Source organism: Pungitius pungitius, chromosome 17, assembly GCF_949316345.1.
Source record: "Pungitius pungitius chromosome 17, fPunPun2.1, whole genome shotgun sequence".
NCBI lineage: Eukaryota > Metazoa > Chordata > Actinopteri > Perciformes > Gasterosteidae > Pungitius > Pungitius pungitius.
Window position 1 is genome coordinate 17668287 of NC_084916.1, and position 13772 is coordinate 17682058.

The window sequence follows — 13772 nt, forward strand, 5'->3', positions numbered from 1 at the left end:
AGCCTTAACACCCACATTACAAATGGAAAAGACTAAATGCTGAGATAAGGCGGAAATAAATTATGTCGAAATGTATTAAAATTATTGGAGGACTTTCTTTAGTTAACCCACCAAGTTGCAGCAGAACAGAGGAAACAATGGTGGAAATGCTGCATGGTATCGTAAACTACTGATTTCCAGTAACACAGGATTCTCACTCTGTAAAGTGAATGTTACAGGTGGTCTGAGGGAATGTGAGGAGTCGGATGGGTAACTTTGGTCCGGTGAGCAGTGGCATTACAAGAGCATTTCAATTCATTTTATTTTGTATAGCCCCAAATTGCAAATTATAGATTTTCCTCTGAGGGCTTTACAGTCTGTACACATGCGACATCCTCTGTCCTGAAAGCCTCACATCGGCACAGGGAACACTTTCCAGAAAATGTAACCCCTCCCATGGGGAAAGAACGGAAGAAACGATATATATATATATATATATATATATTGTGTATTTGCCTTCAATTTAACAAATTGTGTGTGTGTATGTGTCGTTTTCTCTGCTGGACACACAAGTCGCCTTGACTCAAGATTAGGGTTGGGTACCCAGAATCGAGAATCGATTGGAATCGAAACTAGCTTTGCGATTTACCCGGTATCGTTCAAAAGTTTAAAATTCGATTCCTAGTTTCGATTCACAGTCCGCCGGCGCCGACCGGAAATAGAAACCGCTGAACACCAACGAAGAAGCGTCCACCGGAAGTGTTGGCGTAACATCGCGATCGAACATGTATAGCGTGCGTCGCCGGTCCAAAGCCCCCCCCCCAGCTCATTTAAAATATCTTAAACTTAAACTTTTTTGACCCTGCCTCTTAAAAGAATCGGAATCGAGAATCGCTGGGAACCGGAATTGGAATCGGAATCGCTCAAATTCAAACGATACCCAACCCTACTCAAGTAGTCATCTGCCACTCCTTATTCCCATCTGTTTCGAAGGTAAAAGATGTAAAGTAATAAAAACGGAAATAACGACCTCTATAAACTTTTATTTTGAAGGTTGCCCTGTAAGCTACAGAGGACCCGGATGTGGTTTCATAGCAACATGGCGCCGGGTCGTAGCGTCAGCAGCGTGTCTTCGTCGTGTTGATCAAGTATCAGTTGCCTCCATCAGTCCGGATCCACACGAGTCTCTGCACGTCTGGATGAACCTCGGATGGACTTTTAGCTGCTCACCTTTTCCCCGGATCTTTTCCCCCTGACTCATCTCCCGGTAGCATGCTAAGATATTGAAGTTAGCTTAGCATGCTAGCTCGAAGTTAGCAACATGGCGCTAGTCCGAGTTTAACGGAAAATAAAGGGTGTTTTGACGGAGTTTATCTGGAGGAAACGTGCCTGGTTCAGTGAAGATGTCTAAGGTCCAAATGCTGAGACGTTTACTGAAGCAGCGACACGCGGAGGACGCTGAAGAGACATTTGGGCTGTTTGAAAGAACAATGGCAGAATACGAGGAGGAAGCTTCTAGAATAAAAGCAGACAACGAACGACTAAAGAAACGTCTGCACGCTTTTTTCAACCCGGAAGTCCGCATACAAAGAGCAGGTTGGTTCTCTCACTCTTCTCACTGACATCAGTCTAATCAATATTCCTCAACTGCAGTTCGGGAAAGTTGGCGAGTGATCGAACGATTCAGAGTCTCCGGATCGATACCTCTGGGACTGCGGTCATGTGGACCGCATTTCAAAAGGAAATGCGCCTCTATGTTGGGTATTACGGTAAAAGGGGCTGTACAGCCAAAAAGGCACTGATCATCATTTGAAGTGTCTTTTATCAATATTTGAACTCTCTTTAAATCAGATAGCAGATGGGTAACACTCTTTTGACACTTGGTCCTATTTAAATCTGATCTCCTCTATTAACTTGTACATTTACATGAAATATTACTGTGTACTTTTTGAGATACTTGAAGGTAAAGTTAGTAATATTGCCATTATATTCGTCTTTTTTTCATTTTTGAACTGTCTTTAAATTAGATAGCAGCTGGGTAACACTCTTTTGACACTTGATCCTATTTTAAGTTGACCTCCTCTATTACCATCTCAAATTACATGAAATATTACTGTGTACTTTTTGAGATAACTGAAGGCAAAGTTAGTACTTTTGCCATTATATTCGTCTTTTTCTCAATCTTTGAACTGTCTTTAAATTAGATAGCAGCTGGGTAACACTCTTTTGACACTTGATCCTATTTTAAGTTGACCTCCTCTATTACCATCTCAAATTACATGAAATATTACTGTGTACTTTTTGAGATAACTGAAGGCAAAGTTAGTACTTTTGCCATTATATTCGTCTTTTTCTCAATCTTTGAACTGTCTTTAAATTAGATAGCAGCTGGGTAACACTCTTTTGACACTTGATCCTATTTTAAGTTGACCTCCTCTATTACCATCTCAAATTACATGAAATATTACTGTGTACTTTTTGAGATACTTGAGGGTAAAGTTAGTACTTTTGCCATTATATTCGTCTTTTTCTCAATCTTTGAACTGTCTTTAAATTAGATAGCAGCCGGGTAACACTCTTTTGACACTTGATCCTATTTCATGTTGACCTCCTCTATTACCATCTCAAATATTACTACTACTACTACATATTACTACAAATAATTTTACTGTTCTCACAGTGATACGGGCTTATAAAAAGAAACCGAGAACATAAGAAATACTGAATGCGTATTTAATTACTGCACAAAGCGCATATCCAATCATTGTTCTTAATGTGTGTCAGCTGTTCTTTTTGGATCCCCAGGCAGTCTGCGTGGAACCACCTGCTGCAACTATCACACTGAATCTGGAAAAGGAAGAAATAATTAATTATTCTGAGAAAACTAGACTTTACTTCGAACATTAATTCACCATGAAATTCTCTAAATATTACATAGTTATTGTACCTATTGTAAAATGCTATTTAAATTTACTGAAAATAAACTGTACAACAGATCCTACTTGAATTTTCCAGCTGTATATGAACATATCAGTGTGTTACATGTTCCACAATACTTTTATTGAAAATGAAGCCTCTGTTTTATGTATTTATTTCATAAGTATTGCTGGGATTACTGATAGTATCCTGGATTGCAAACTTTCTTACATAACATAACATTTAAATTATCCCTAATTACTCTTTTACTGACCACTCTCAAATAAATATACAGAATGCCTAATCAAATGCTCAAATCAAACTAACACCTTACCCATTCAGTGATTGCAGGCCCTGGAATGGGTGGCTTTTGGGCAGCACACATTGCACAGTTGTTTTCGATGTCAAAAACTAATAAAAAATATTACATTTTAGAATTTTATAGTACATTGTCATAATAGAAAAAATATGAAAGGCTGACACACCTGGTGACGCCCTGAAGACAGTGGAGATGGTCATGGACTTCAGGAAGAACGCAGCCCCACCTTCCCCCCTCACCTTGTGTGACTCCCCCGTCACCACTGTGGATTCCTTCCGTTTATATATTCCATTGCAGGACCTTGTTTGTGGTGCAGATGTTGTGACTGTGCCAAAGTACACTCTGGCCTCTGGATGACATTGAGATTGAGAAAAGACGAATATAATGGCAATATTACTAACTTTACCTTCAGGTATCCCAAAAAGTACACAGTAATAATTTATGTAAATGTACATGGTGATAGAGGAGGTCAACATGAAATAGGATCAAGTGTCAAAAGAGTGTTACCCGGCTGCTATCTGATTAAAAGATAGGTCAAAGAATGAAAGAAAGACGAATCTAATGGCAATTTTACTAACCTTACCTTCAAGTATCTCAAAAAGTACACAGTAATATTTCATGTAATTTGAGATGGTAATAGAGGAGGTCAACTTAAAATAGGATCAAGTGTCAAAAGAGTGTTACCCAGATGCTATCTAATTTAAAGACAGTTCAAAGATTGAGAAAAAGACGAATATAATGGCAAAAGTACTAACTTTGCCCTCAAGTATCTCAAAAAGTACACAGTAATATTTTATGTAAATGTACATGATGATAGGGGAGGTCAACATGAACCAGGACCAAGTGTCAGAAGAGTGTTACCCGGCTTCGATCTGATTTAAAGACAGTTCACATATATAGAAAAGACGAATATAATGGCAAAAGTACTAACTTTACCTTCAGTTATCTCAAAAAGTACACAGTAATATTTTATGTAACTTTACATGTTAATAGAGGAGGCCAACGTGTAATAGGATCAAGTGTCAAAAGAGTGTTACCCAGCTGCTATCTAATTTAAAGATAGTTCAAAGATTGAGAAAAAGACGAATATAATGGCAAAAGTACTAACTTTACCCTCAAGTATCTCAAAAAGTACACAGTAATATTTTATGTAAATGTACATGATGATAGGGGAGGTCAACATGAACCAGGACCAAGTGTCAGAAGAGTGTTACCCGGGTTCTATCTAATTTAAAGACAGTTCAAAGATTGAGGAAAAGACGAATATAATGGCAAAAGTAATAACTTTACCTTCAAATATCTCAAAGTACACAGTAATATTTTATGTATCTTTACATGTTAATAGAGGAGGTCAACATGAACCAGGATCAAGTGGCAAAAGAGTGTTACCCGGCTTCTATCTAATTTAAAGAGAATTCAAAGATTGAGAAAAAGACGAATATAATGGCAATATTACTAACTTTACCTTCAGTTATCTCAAAAACTACACAGTAATATTTTATGTAACTTTACATATTGATAGAGGAGGTCGAGGTGAAATAGGATCAAGTTTCAGAAGAGTGTTACCCGGCTTCTATCTGATTTAAAGAGAGTTCAAATATTGAAAAAAGACACTTCAAATGATGTTCAGTGCCTTTTTGGCTGTACAGACCCATTTACCGTAATACCTTACATAGAGGCGCATTTCCTTTTGAAATGCGGTCCACATGACCGCAGTCCTCTGGGTGGGGGGGGGGGGGGTAGTAGTCACTCACACAGGCTTGGTGCCATGTGGTCAGGAGTGAAAACATGTGCTCACCGAAAAGGCAGACATTGGTATTTTGTCAAATTCATTTTAGCATTTTTCATTTCTGTATTTTAAGCAATTTCCTGAAATTCATTTAGTTTTTAGCGTTCTAATGTATTTTCAGCAGGAAATGCATTTTCTAGTCAGCTATATTGTTTTTTTATTTTTTATCCACAGACCTCCAGCAGCTGTTTGTGCTTCAAAATGAGCAGCAGGAGGACCCAGAGCCCCCCCACATTAAAGAGGAACATGAGTACCCAGAGCCCCCCCACATTAAAGAGGAACAGGAGGACCCAGAGCCCCCCCACATTAAAGAGGAACAGGAGGACCCAGAGCCCCCCCACATTAAAGAGGAACAGGAGGACCCAAAGCCCCCCCACATCAAAGAGGAACATGAGTACCCAGAGCCCCCCCACATCAAAGAGGAACAGGAGGACCCAGAGCCCCCCCACATTAAAGAGGAACATGAGTACCCAGAGTCCCCCCACATTAAAGAGGAACAGGAGGACCCAGAGCCCCCCCACATTAAAGAGGAACATGAGTACCCAGAGCCCCCCCACATTAAAGAGGAACATGAGTACCCAGAGCCCCCCCACATCAAAGAGCAACAGGAATACCCAGAGCCCCCCCATATCAGAGAGCAACAGGAGTATCCAGAGCCCCCCCACATCAAAGAGCAACAGGACGACCCAGAGCCCCCCCACATTAAAGAGGAGCAGCTTCAAGGGCTGGAGGAGGCTCCTGTGAAGAATGAAGATGATGAAGAGGAAGATCAGTCCTTAGAGCTTGATCACAGACAAACTGAACACATGGAGACAGAAGGTGGTGGAGAGGACTGTGGAGGACCAGAACCTGACAGGAACTCGGGTCCAGATTGGCCTACAGAACCAGATACTGATGAGGAGACTGAAGACTCATCTGAACCTGAGACTGATGATAGGAATGAGACCAGAGCACCTCAGTCAGGTTTAAACTCTCATACGAATGATAAAGGTCCCATCAGTGTTTCAAGAGGTAGAACAGGTGAGAAACCTTTGAGCTGTTCTAAATGTAAGACAACATTTGGTTGCAGTAAACAGCTGAAGATACACATGAAGACCCACGCATCAGAGAAACCGTTCAGCTGCTCAGAGTGTGGTAAGTGTTTCACTGTAAGTGGAAGTCTGAAAAGACACATGAGTTGTCACACAAGGGAGAAACCTTTCAGCTGCTCAGAGTGTGGTAAATGTTTCACTCAAAGGGGACATCTGAAGATACACATGAGACGTCACACAGGGGAGAAACCTTTCAGCTGCTCAGAGTGTGGCAAATCTTTCGCTGTAAGTGGAAATCTGAAGAAACACATGAGTTGTCACACAAGGGAGAAACCGTTCAGCTGCTTGCATTGTGGTAAAGGTTTCTCTACAAGATGCATTCTGAAGATACACATGAGATGTCACACAGGGGAGAAACCTTTCAGCTGCTCAGAGTGTGGCAAATGTTTCACTCAAAGGGGAGATCTGAAGAAACACATGAGATGTCACACAAGGGAGAAACCTTTCAGCTGCTCACTTTGTGATAAACGTTTTACTCTAAGTGGAGGTCTGAAGATACACATGAGATGTCACACAGGGGAGAAACCTTTCAGCTGCTCAGAGTGTGACAAATGTTTCACTCAAAGGGGAAATCTGAAGAATCACATGAGATGTCACACAAGGAGAAACCTTTCAGCTGTTTGCTTTGTGATAAATGTTTTACTGTAAGTGGAGGTCTGAAAAGACACATGAGATGTCACACAGGGGAGAAACCTTTCAGCTGCTCAGAGGTACATGTTTCAGTAGAAGTGGATATCTGAAGAAGCACACAGATGAGAATCCATTTTAGCCCCATTACCGAATCAACCTATAGCAGAACTATGTAGACAGATATTTTGCAGTTACTTTTACAACAGCTGTCACAGACTTCCTCCCAGGGATTCAGTCTTCGTGAGATGACACTCTTGTTCCTGGTGTAAAACTCATCCATGAGGCTCCCAGCTGATGGCTTGTGGATCCCCCCACACCCGCCTTGTGCCTTTTGTACTCTGAGCCCAGTCCCTCTCCAGGAGTTTGGTTCCTGAAGTAGTAACAGCACTGGCTCTGGTTTCTCCCTCCAAGAGAGGTGAAAGAACTTGTCCATAGAGCCAGTCTGTGAAGCCCGGGTACAACCCACAAGGTATCCAACTGAGCTGCATACCCCTTTGAGTGGTGCGCCCATAGAGCAGCTGAGCCAAATGGATACGTTTCCCCCTAGATAAATGGACTGTCTCAGCGACAAGAACCTCACCAGCAAGCTTCATTCCCAGTTGAGGCTCCAGTAAGGGGCTTCGCTGTCCCTTTTTCAGGGATGGTCAGTGATTTCTTGCTCTGCCAACACAACTCCAAAGGTCACAAGGTCAAACACACAAACCGTATGCTAAGTTTAGCTGGTTGTTCATTGGAAGGCTGTATTTAAAGCACGTATTTCATATTTATAGCATATTTCTCACCTGCTGAGCAGCAACTTATAATAAAATGTATGAGGAAGTGAAGCATATCATACGCAAAAAAGGGAATACGCAGCTGTAACTAAACAAAGAGAAAAGGCAGACAATCGCATTTTGCAGGCTGGTAGTCGCCTTAACAGAGGACGTTGCATGTGTACGGACTGTGGAAATCCTCTTTGGTGTAACACATTCTTCTGTGGCCAGTGAAGGTCATGAAGATGTGCGCCAAGGACTTCAGGGCCAAGCACACACTGGACGGTACGGCAAATAGTGCATTTATTCACAGTTTGTCATCTCCCTCGGCATATAAAACATGCCGCTTTCAGAAAAGCGCAGTGCCACACAGACCATCTGTGGGATGGTGAGAGCAGGCTTCAGACCCAGCAGTCTGCACAAATAACGGATTCCATCTCCAGAAAATCTATACTTCTCATGCAGGTACTCGTGGGGAACAGCTAAAGGGTCTGATCTGAACACCATCTGACGTCTGAAAGCACGTCTTAATATCAGCGCTAAGTACAAAGAAACATATCACAGTAATGTCTTTGTATCAAGGAATGTAACCAGAATGACATTAAACTTTGATTTTACATTTGATTTTGTCTTTAGCAGTTGTGAATGAATGTTGGAAAACAATTGTATTGTCTAGCCTTAACACCCACATTACAAATGGAAAAGACTAAATGCTGAGATAAGGCGGAAATAAATTATGTCGAAATGTATTAAAATTATTGGAGGACTTTCTTTAGTTAACCCACCAAGTTGCAGCAGAACAGAGGAAACAATGGTGGAAATGCTGCATGGTATCGTAAACTACTGATTTCCAGTAACACAGGATTCTCACTCTGTAAAGTGAATGTTACAGGTGGTCTGAGGGAATGTGAGGAGTCGGATGGGTAACTTTGGTCCGGTGAGCAGTGGCATTACAAGAGCATTTCAATTCATTTTATTTTGTATAGCCCCAAATTGCAAATTATAGATTTTCCTCCGAGGGCTTTACAGTCTACACATGCGACATCCTCTGTCCTGAAAGCCTCACATCGGCACAGGGAACACTCCCCAGAAAATGTAACCCCTCCCATGGGGAAAGAACCGAAGAAACAATATATATATATATATATATATATATATTGTGTATTTGCCTTCAATTTAACAAATTGTGTGTGTGTGTGTGTCGTTTTCTCTGCTGGACACACAAGTCGCCTTGACTCAAGATTAGGGCTGGGTATCGAGAATCGAGAATCGATTGGAATCGAAACTAGCTTAGCGATTTACCCGGTATCGTTCAAAAGTTTAAAATTCGATTCCTAGTTTCGATTCTCAGTCCGCCGGCGCCGACCGGAAATAGAAACCGCTGAACACCAACGAAGAAGCGTCCACCGGAAGTGTTGGCGTAACATCGCGATCGAACATGTATAGCGTGCGTCGGCGGTCCAAAGTGCGGTTACACTTCTCGAAACAAACCGAAAACTCTGCAAAAAAACTTCCGGTTGTTGTGAAGTTGTGACGCATCAGACCAGTGCGCGCGCGGGTGCCGGGTGGCCCGAGCGGAGCGGTCCTCTCTGTTAAAATGAGCAGTGAGGCTGGCGCTGCAAAGAAAGAAAAAAAGATTGTACTAGCACTCCCCGCTTCGACCGCCAGCAGCCCCCCCCCCGACCGCCAGCACCCCCCGTCAGCGAAAGTGTCCCTGATTTGAGGTTGGGAGAGTTGCGCGCCCCCCCCCCCCCACCTCCGTGTGCCCCGTGTTTGACGCGCTGCCTCTTCCTCTGATTCCAAGGGTTCGTCCATCAGTGGGAGCAAAGTAACGTTTAAGTACCTGCAGTATCACACACTCACGTGTAAATGTGTTTTTGTGAGGTTTCAAAAATAAAGCTCTCTGGAGGAAAGTGTACCCCTGTTAAAATATATTCATAATTTATAATGTTTATACAATATTCAAGTTCATAGTTTGATATTTATATTGTAGTTGAAAACAGCCCTGTTAGAAATTCATAGTAAAGTTAATAAAAAGTTCATAGAATTAACATTGATGGAGAAGGTCAGACTTTTTCCTTCAGAAAGACCCTTGGTTAGCAAGCTCATTTAAAATATCTTAAACTTAAACTTTTTTGACCCTGCCTCTTAAAAGAACCGGAATCGGAATCGCTCAAATTCAAACGATACCCAACCCTACTCAAGTAGTCATCTGCCACTCCTTATTCCCATCTGTTTCGAAGGTAAAAGATGTAAAGTAATAAAAACGGATATAACGACCTCTATAAACTCTTATTTTGAAGGTTGCCCTGTAAGCTACAGAGGAACCGGATGTGGTTTCATAGCAACATGGCGCCGGGTCGTAGCGTCAGCAGCGTGTCTTCGTCGTGTTGATCAAGTATCAGTTGCCTCCATCAGTCCGGATCCACACGAGTCTCTGCACGTCTGGATGAACCTCGGATGGACTTTTAGCTGCTCACCTTTTCCCCGGATCTTTTCCCCCTGACTCATCTCCCGGTAGCATGCTAAGATATTGAAGTTAGCTTAGCATGCTAGCTCGAAGTTAGCAACATGGCGCTAGTCCGAGTTTAACGGAAAATAAACGGTGTTTTAACGGAGTTTATCTGGAGGAAACGTGCCTGGTTCAGTGAAGATGTCTAAGGTCCAAATGCTGAGACGTTTACTGAAGCAGCGACACGCGGAGGACGCTGAAGAGACATTTGGGCTGTTTGAAAGAACAATGGCAGAATACGAGGAGGAAGCTTCTAGAATAAAAGCAGACAACGAACGACTAAAGAAACGTCTGCACGCTGTTTTCAAACCGGAAGTCCGCATACAAAGAGCAGGTCGGTTCTCTCACTCTTCTCACTGACATCAGTCTAATCAATATTCCTCAACTGCAGTTCGGGAAAGTTGGCGAGTGATCGAACGATTCAGAGTCTCCGGATCGATACCTCTGGGTGGGGGGGGGTAGTAGTCACTCACACAGGCTTGGTGCCATGTGGTCAGGAGTGAAAACATGTGCTCACCGAAAAGGCACACATTGGTATTTTGTCAAATTCATTTTAGCATTTTTCATTTCTGTATTTTAAGCAATTTCCTGAAATTCATTTAGTTTTTAGCGTTCTAATGTATTTTCAGCAGGAAATGCATTTTCTAGTCAGCTATATTGTTTTTTTATTTTTATTTTTTATCCACAGACCTCCAGCAGCTGTTTGTGCTTCAAAATGAGCAGCAGGAAGACCCAGAGCCCCCCCACATTAAAGAGGAACAGGAGGACCCAGAGCCCCCCCACATTAAAGAGGAACAGGAGGACCCAGAGCCCCCCCACATTAAAGAGGAACAGGGCGACCCAGAGCCCCCCCACATTAAAGAGGAACATGAGTACCCAGAGCCCCCCCACATCAAAGAGGAACAGGAGGACCCAGAGCCCCCCCATATCAGAGAGCAACAGGAGTACCCAGAGCCCCCCCACATTAGAGAGCAACAGGAATACCCGGAGCCCCCCCATATCAAAGAGCAACAGGAGTACCCGGAGCCCCCCCACATTAAAGAGGAACAGCTTCAAGGGCTGGAGGAGGCTCTTGTGAAGAATGAAGATGATGAAGAGGAAGATCAGTCCTTAGAGCTTGATCAGAGACAAACTGAACACATGGAGACAGAAGGTGGTGGAGAGGACTGTTCAGGACCAGAACCTGACAGGAACTCGGGTCCAGATTGGCCTACAGAACCAGATACTGGTGAGGAGACTGGAGACTCATCTGAACCTGAGACTGATGATAGGAATGAGACCAGAGCACCTCAGTCAGGTTTAAACTCTCATACGAATGATAAAGGTCCCATCAGTGTTTCAAGAGGTAGAACAGGTGAGAAACCTTTGAGCTGTTCTAAATGTAAGACAACATTTGGTTGCAGTAAACAGCTGAAGATACACATGAAGACCCACGCATCAGAGAAACCGTTCAGCTGCTCAGAGTGTGGTAAGTGTTTCACTGCAATTGGAAGCCTGAACACTCACATGAGATGTCACACAGGGGAGAAACCATACAGCTGCTCAGAGTGTGGTGAGCGCTTCACTCAACGTGGAAGTCTAACTACTCACATAAGGCGTCACACGGGGGAGAAACCTTTCAGCTGCTTAGAGTGTGGCAAGTGTTTTACTCAAAGTGGAAGTCTAAAGTCTCATATGAGATGTCACACGGGGGAGAAACCTTTCAGCTGCTCAGAGTGTGGTAAATGTTTCTCTATAAGAGGAAGTCTGAAGTCTCATATGAGATGTCACACAGGGGAGAAACCGTTCATCTGCTCAGAGTGTGGTAAATGTTTCTTTACAAGTAGCAGTCTGAAGATACACATGCAATATCACAGAGGGGAGAAACCATTCAGCTGCTTGCAATGTGGTAAATGTTTCACTGAAGTTAAAAGTTTAAACATTCACATGAGACGTCACACAGGGGAAAAACCGTACAGCTGCTCAGAGTGTGGTAAATGTTTCTCTTTAAGTGGAAGTCTGAAGAAGCACATGAAATGTCACATCGGGGAGAAAGTTTTCAGCTGCTCAGAGTGTGGTACACGTTTTTCTCAAACTATCTGTTTGAGGACGCATTTATGTCCAAATCTAAAAGTCCACATGCAAACTCAATGAGAATCCCCATTAGCCCATTGTACCAACCCTCCCTTGATTACATCACCATCACGGTTGCCCACTTTAGTTTTAAATACATGACATCTAGCTGACGCTTTTATTCAAAGCGACTTACAATAAGTGCATTTCCACATAGAGATACAAACTCAGAAGAACAAGTAAGAAAGTACATGCAGCTCTCATAGAAAAGGTTTAAAGTCTTATCAGACCAAAGACCTTTTGTATTTTGGATCACCCAGATTTTGTAGACTGAACATTTGACTTTTGTGCCGTCTTTTTTCCGACTGTTTCATTGAATTGATTTCTGTATGAAGAAAATCAGACCTCCATAAATATGTAAACGGTAAAATTGAAAACTTTTATTAGCTGTTTGTGTCGATTAACGACACTTTTGAGCGTCTTCTTATTGAGGCTGACATTATTAATGCCCAGATACTGGAACACCTCACCTCAAAGGTTGAGTCATCATTACCTTCTTCAGGGGTAGTAGCAATGTCTTCAGCTGTTATGGAAATGTTCGATACCTTTTTCACACATTTCAGTTTCAAAGATCCTAAAGTGACTTAAACATCTTAATCTCGTTTAGAGGATTCATTTCTTGTATAAAACATACATATCTTTGTTTGAAGACACATTTTTGTTCATGCAAGTACCCTCACTTACCCATTTTACATTAATTCATTTTAGTAGTTTTGAAACCAGTCCTTTTACACTTTAAGTTAACTTTTTATCTTTTTACTCCGATTTGAAGTTACAGTTGAGACTGCATTATTATTGTTGTTTCCCTTTGTGTTTTGGTGGCACTGTTTAGCGTTTGGGTACCGAGAACCGGAGCCATATTGGTACCTGCTGCTTGTGCAGCTACAGCAGCTAGCTAGCCAGCTGCCAGACCTGTGCGTGCACGTGGCCACCAGTGGTCACAGCGTGAAGCCGAGTAGCGTGTTCTGCACGTGACTCCATTTCCTCACGTGCAATTTGAAGAAAACTTGTTTTAGCAATACATTTTTAAAAAATCATTAAGAGGCAACAGTATCGAGGAAAAATCCCAAACGATACTCATCCTTATTTACAGTTTTTACGGATTTTTATGTTCCATATTTGATGATATTGTCAGCATATTACTAAGTTTTCATGTTAGAGACAAATATCAGAAGGCTTTTAATGTGTTCATGCATTGACTTTTTCTTTTTTATATTTTTCTTTTTTTATTATTATTATTTTTTTGTTTTGTTGGTGTAACACATTCTTCTGTGGCCAGTGAAGGTCATGAAGATGTGTGCCAAGGACTTCAGGGCCAAGCACACTCTGGACGGTACGGCAAATAGTGCATTTATTCACAGTTTGTCATCTCCCTCGGCATATAAAACATGCCGCTTTCAGAAAAGCGCAGTGCCACACAGACCATCTGTGGGATGGTGAGAGCAGGCTTCAGACCCAGCAGTCTGCACAAATAACGGATTCCATCTCCAGAAAATCTATACTTCTCATGCAGGTACTCGTGGGGAACAGCTAAAGGGTCTGATCTGAACACCATCTGACGTCTGAAAGCACGTCTTAATATCAGCGCTAAGTACAAAGAAACATATCACAGTAATGTCTTTGTATCAAGGAATGTAACCAGAATGACATTAAACTTTGATTTTACATTTGA

General features: G+C 42.1%; 2 protein-coding genes across 2 annotated transcripts; both read left to right on the top strand.

Moving 5' to 3' along the window:
• Positions 1 to 5548: 5548 nt before the first annotated feature.
• LOC134107125 (gastrula zinc finger protein XlCGF17.1-like) lies at positions 5549 to 8100 on the top strand. Its single transcript, XM_062558546.1, has one exon. The coding sequence runs from the start codon at positions 5810 to 5812 to the stop codon at positions 6740 to 6742; it is 933 nt and encodes a 310-aa protein (XP_062414530.1). The 5' UTR covers positions 5549 to 5809; the 3' UTR covers positions 6743 to 8100.
• A 2903-nt stretch (positions 8101 to 11003) lies between these two features.
• Positions 11004 to 13772, top strand: LOC134107123 (gastrula zinc finger protein XlCGF17.1-like). The gene has a single exon (XM_062558544.1). It carries the CDS (start codon positions 11129 to 11131, stop codon positions 12119 to 12121), a length of 993 nt encoding a protein of 330 aa, XP_062414528.1. The 5' UTR covers positions 11004 to 11128; the 3' UTR covers positions 12122 to 13772.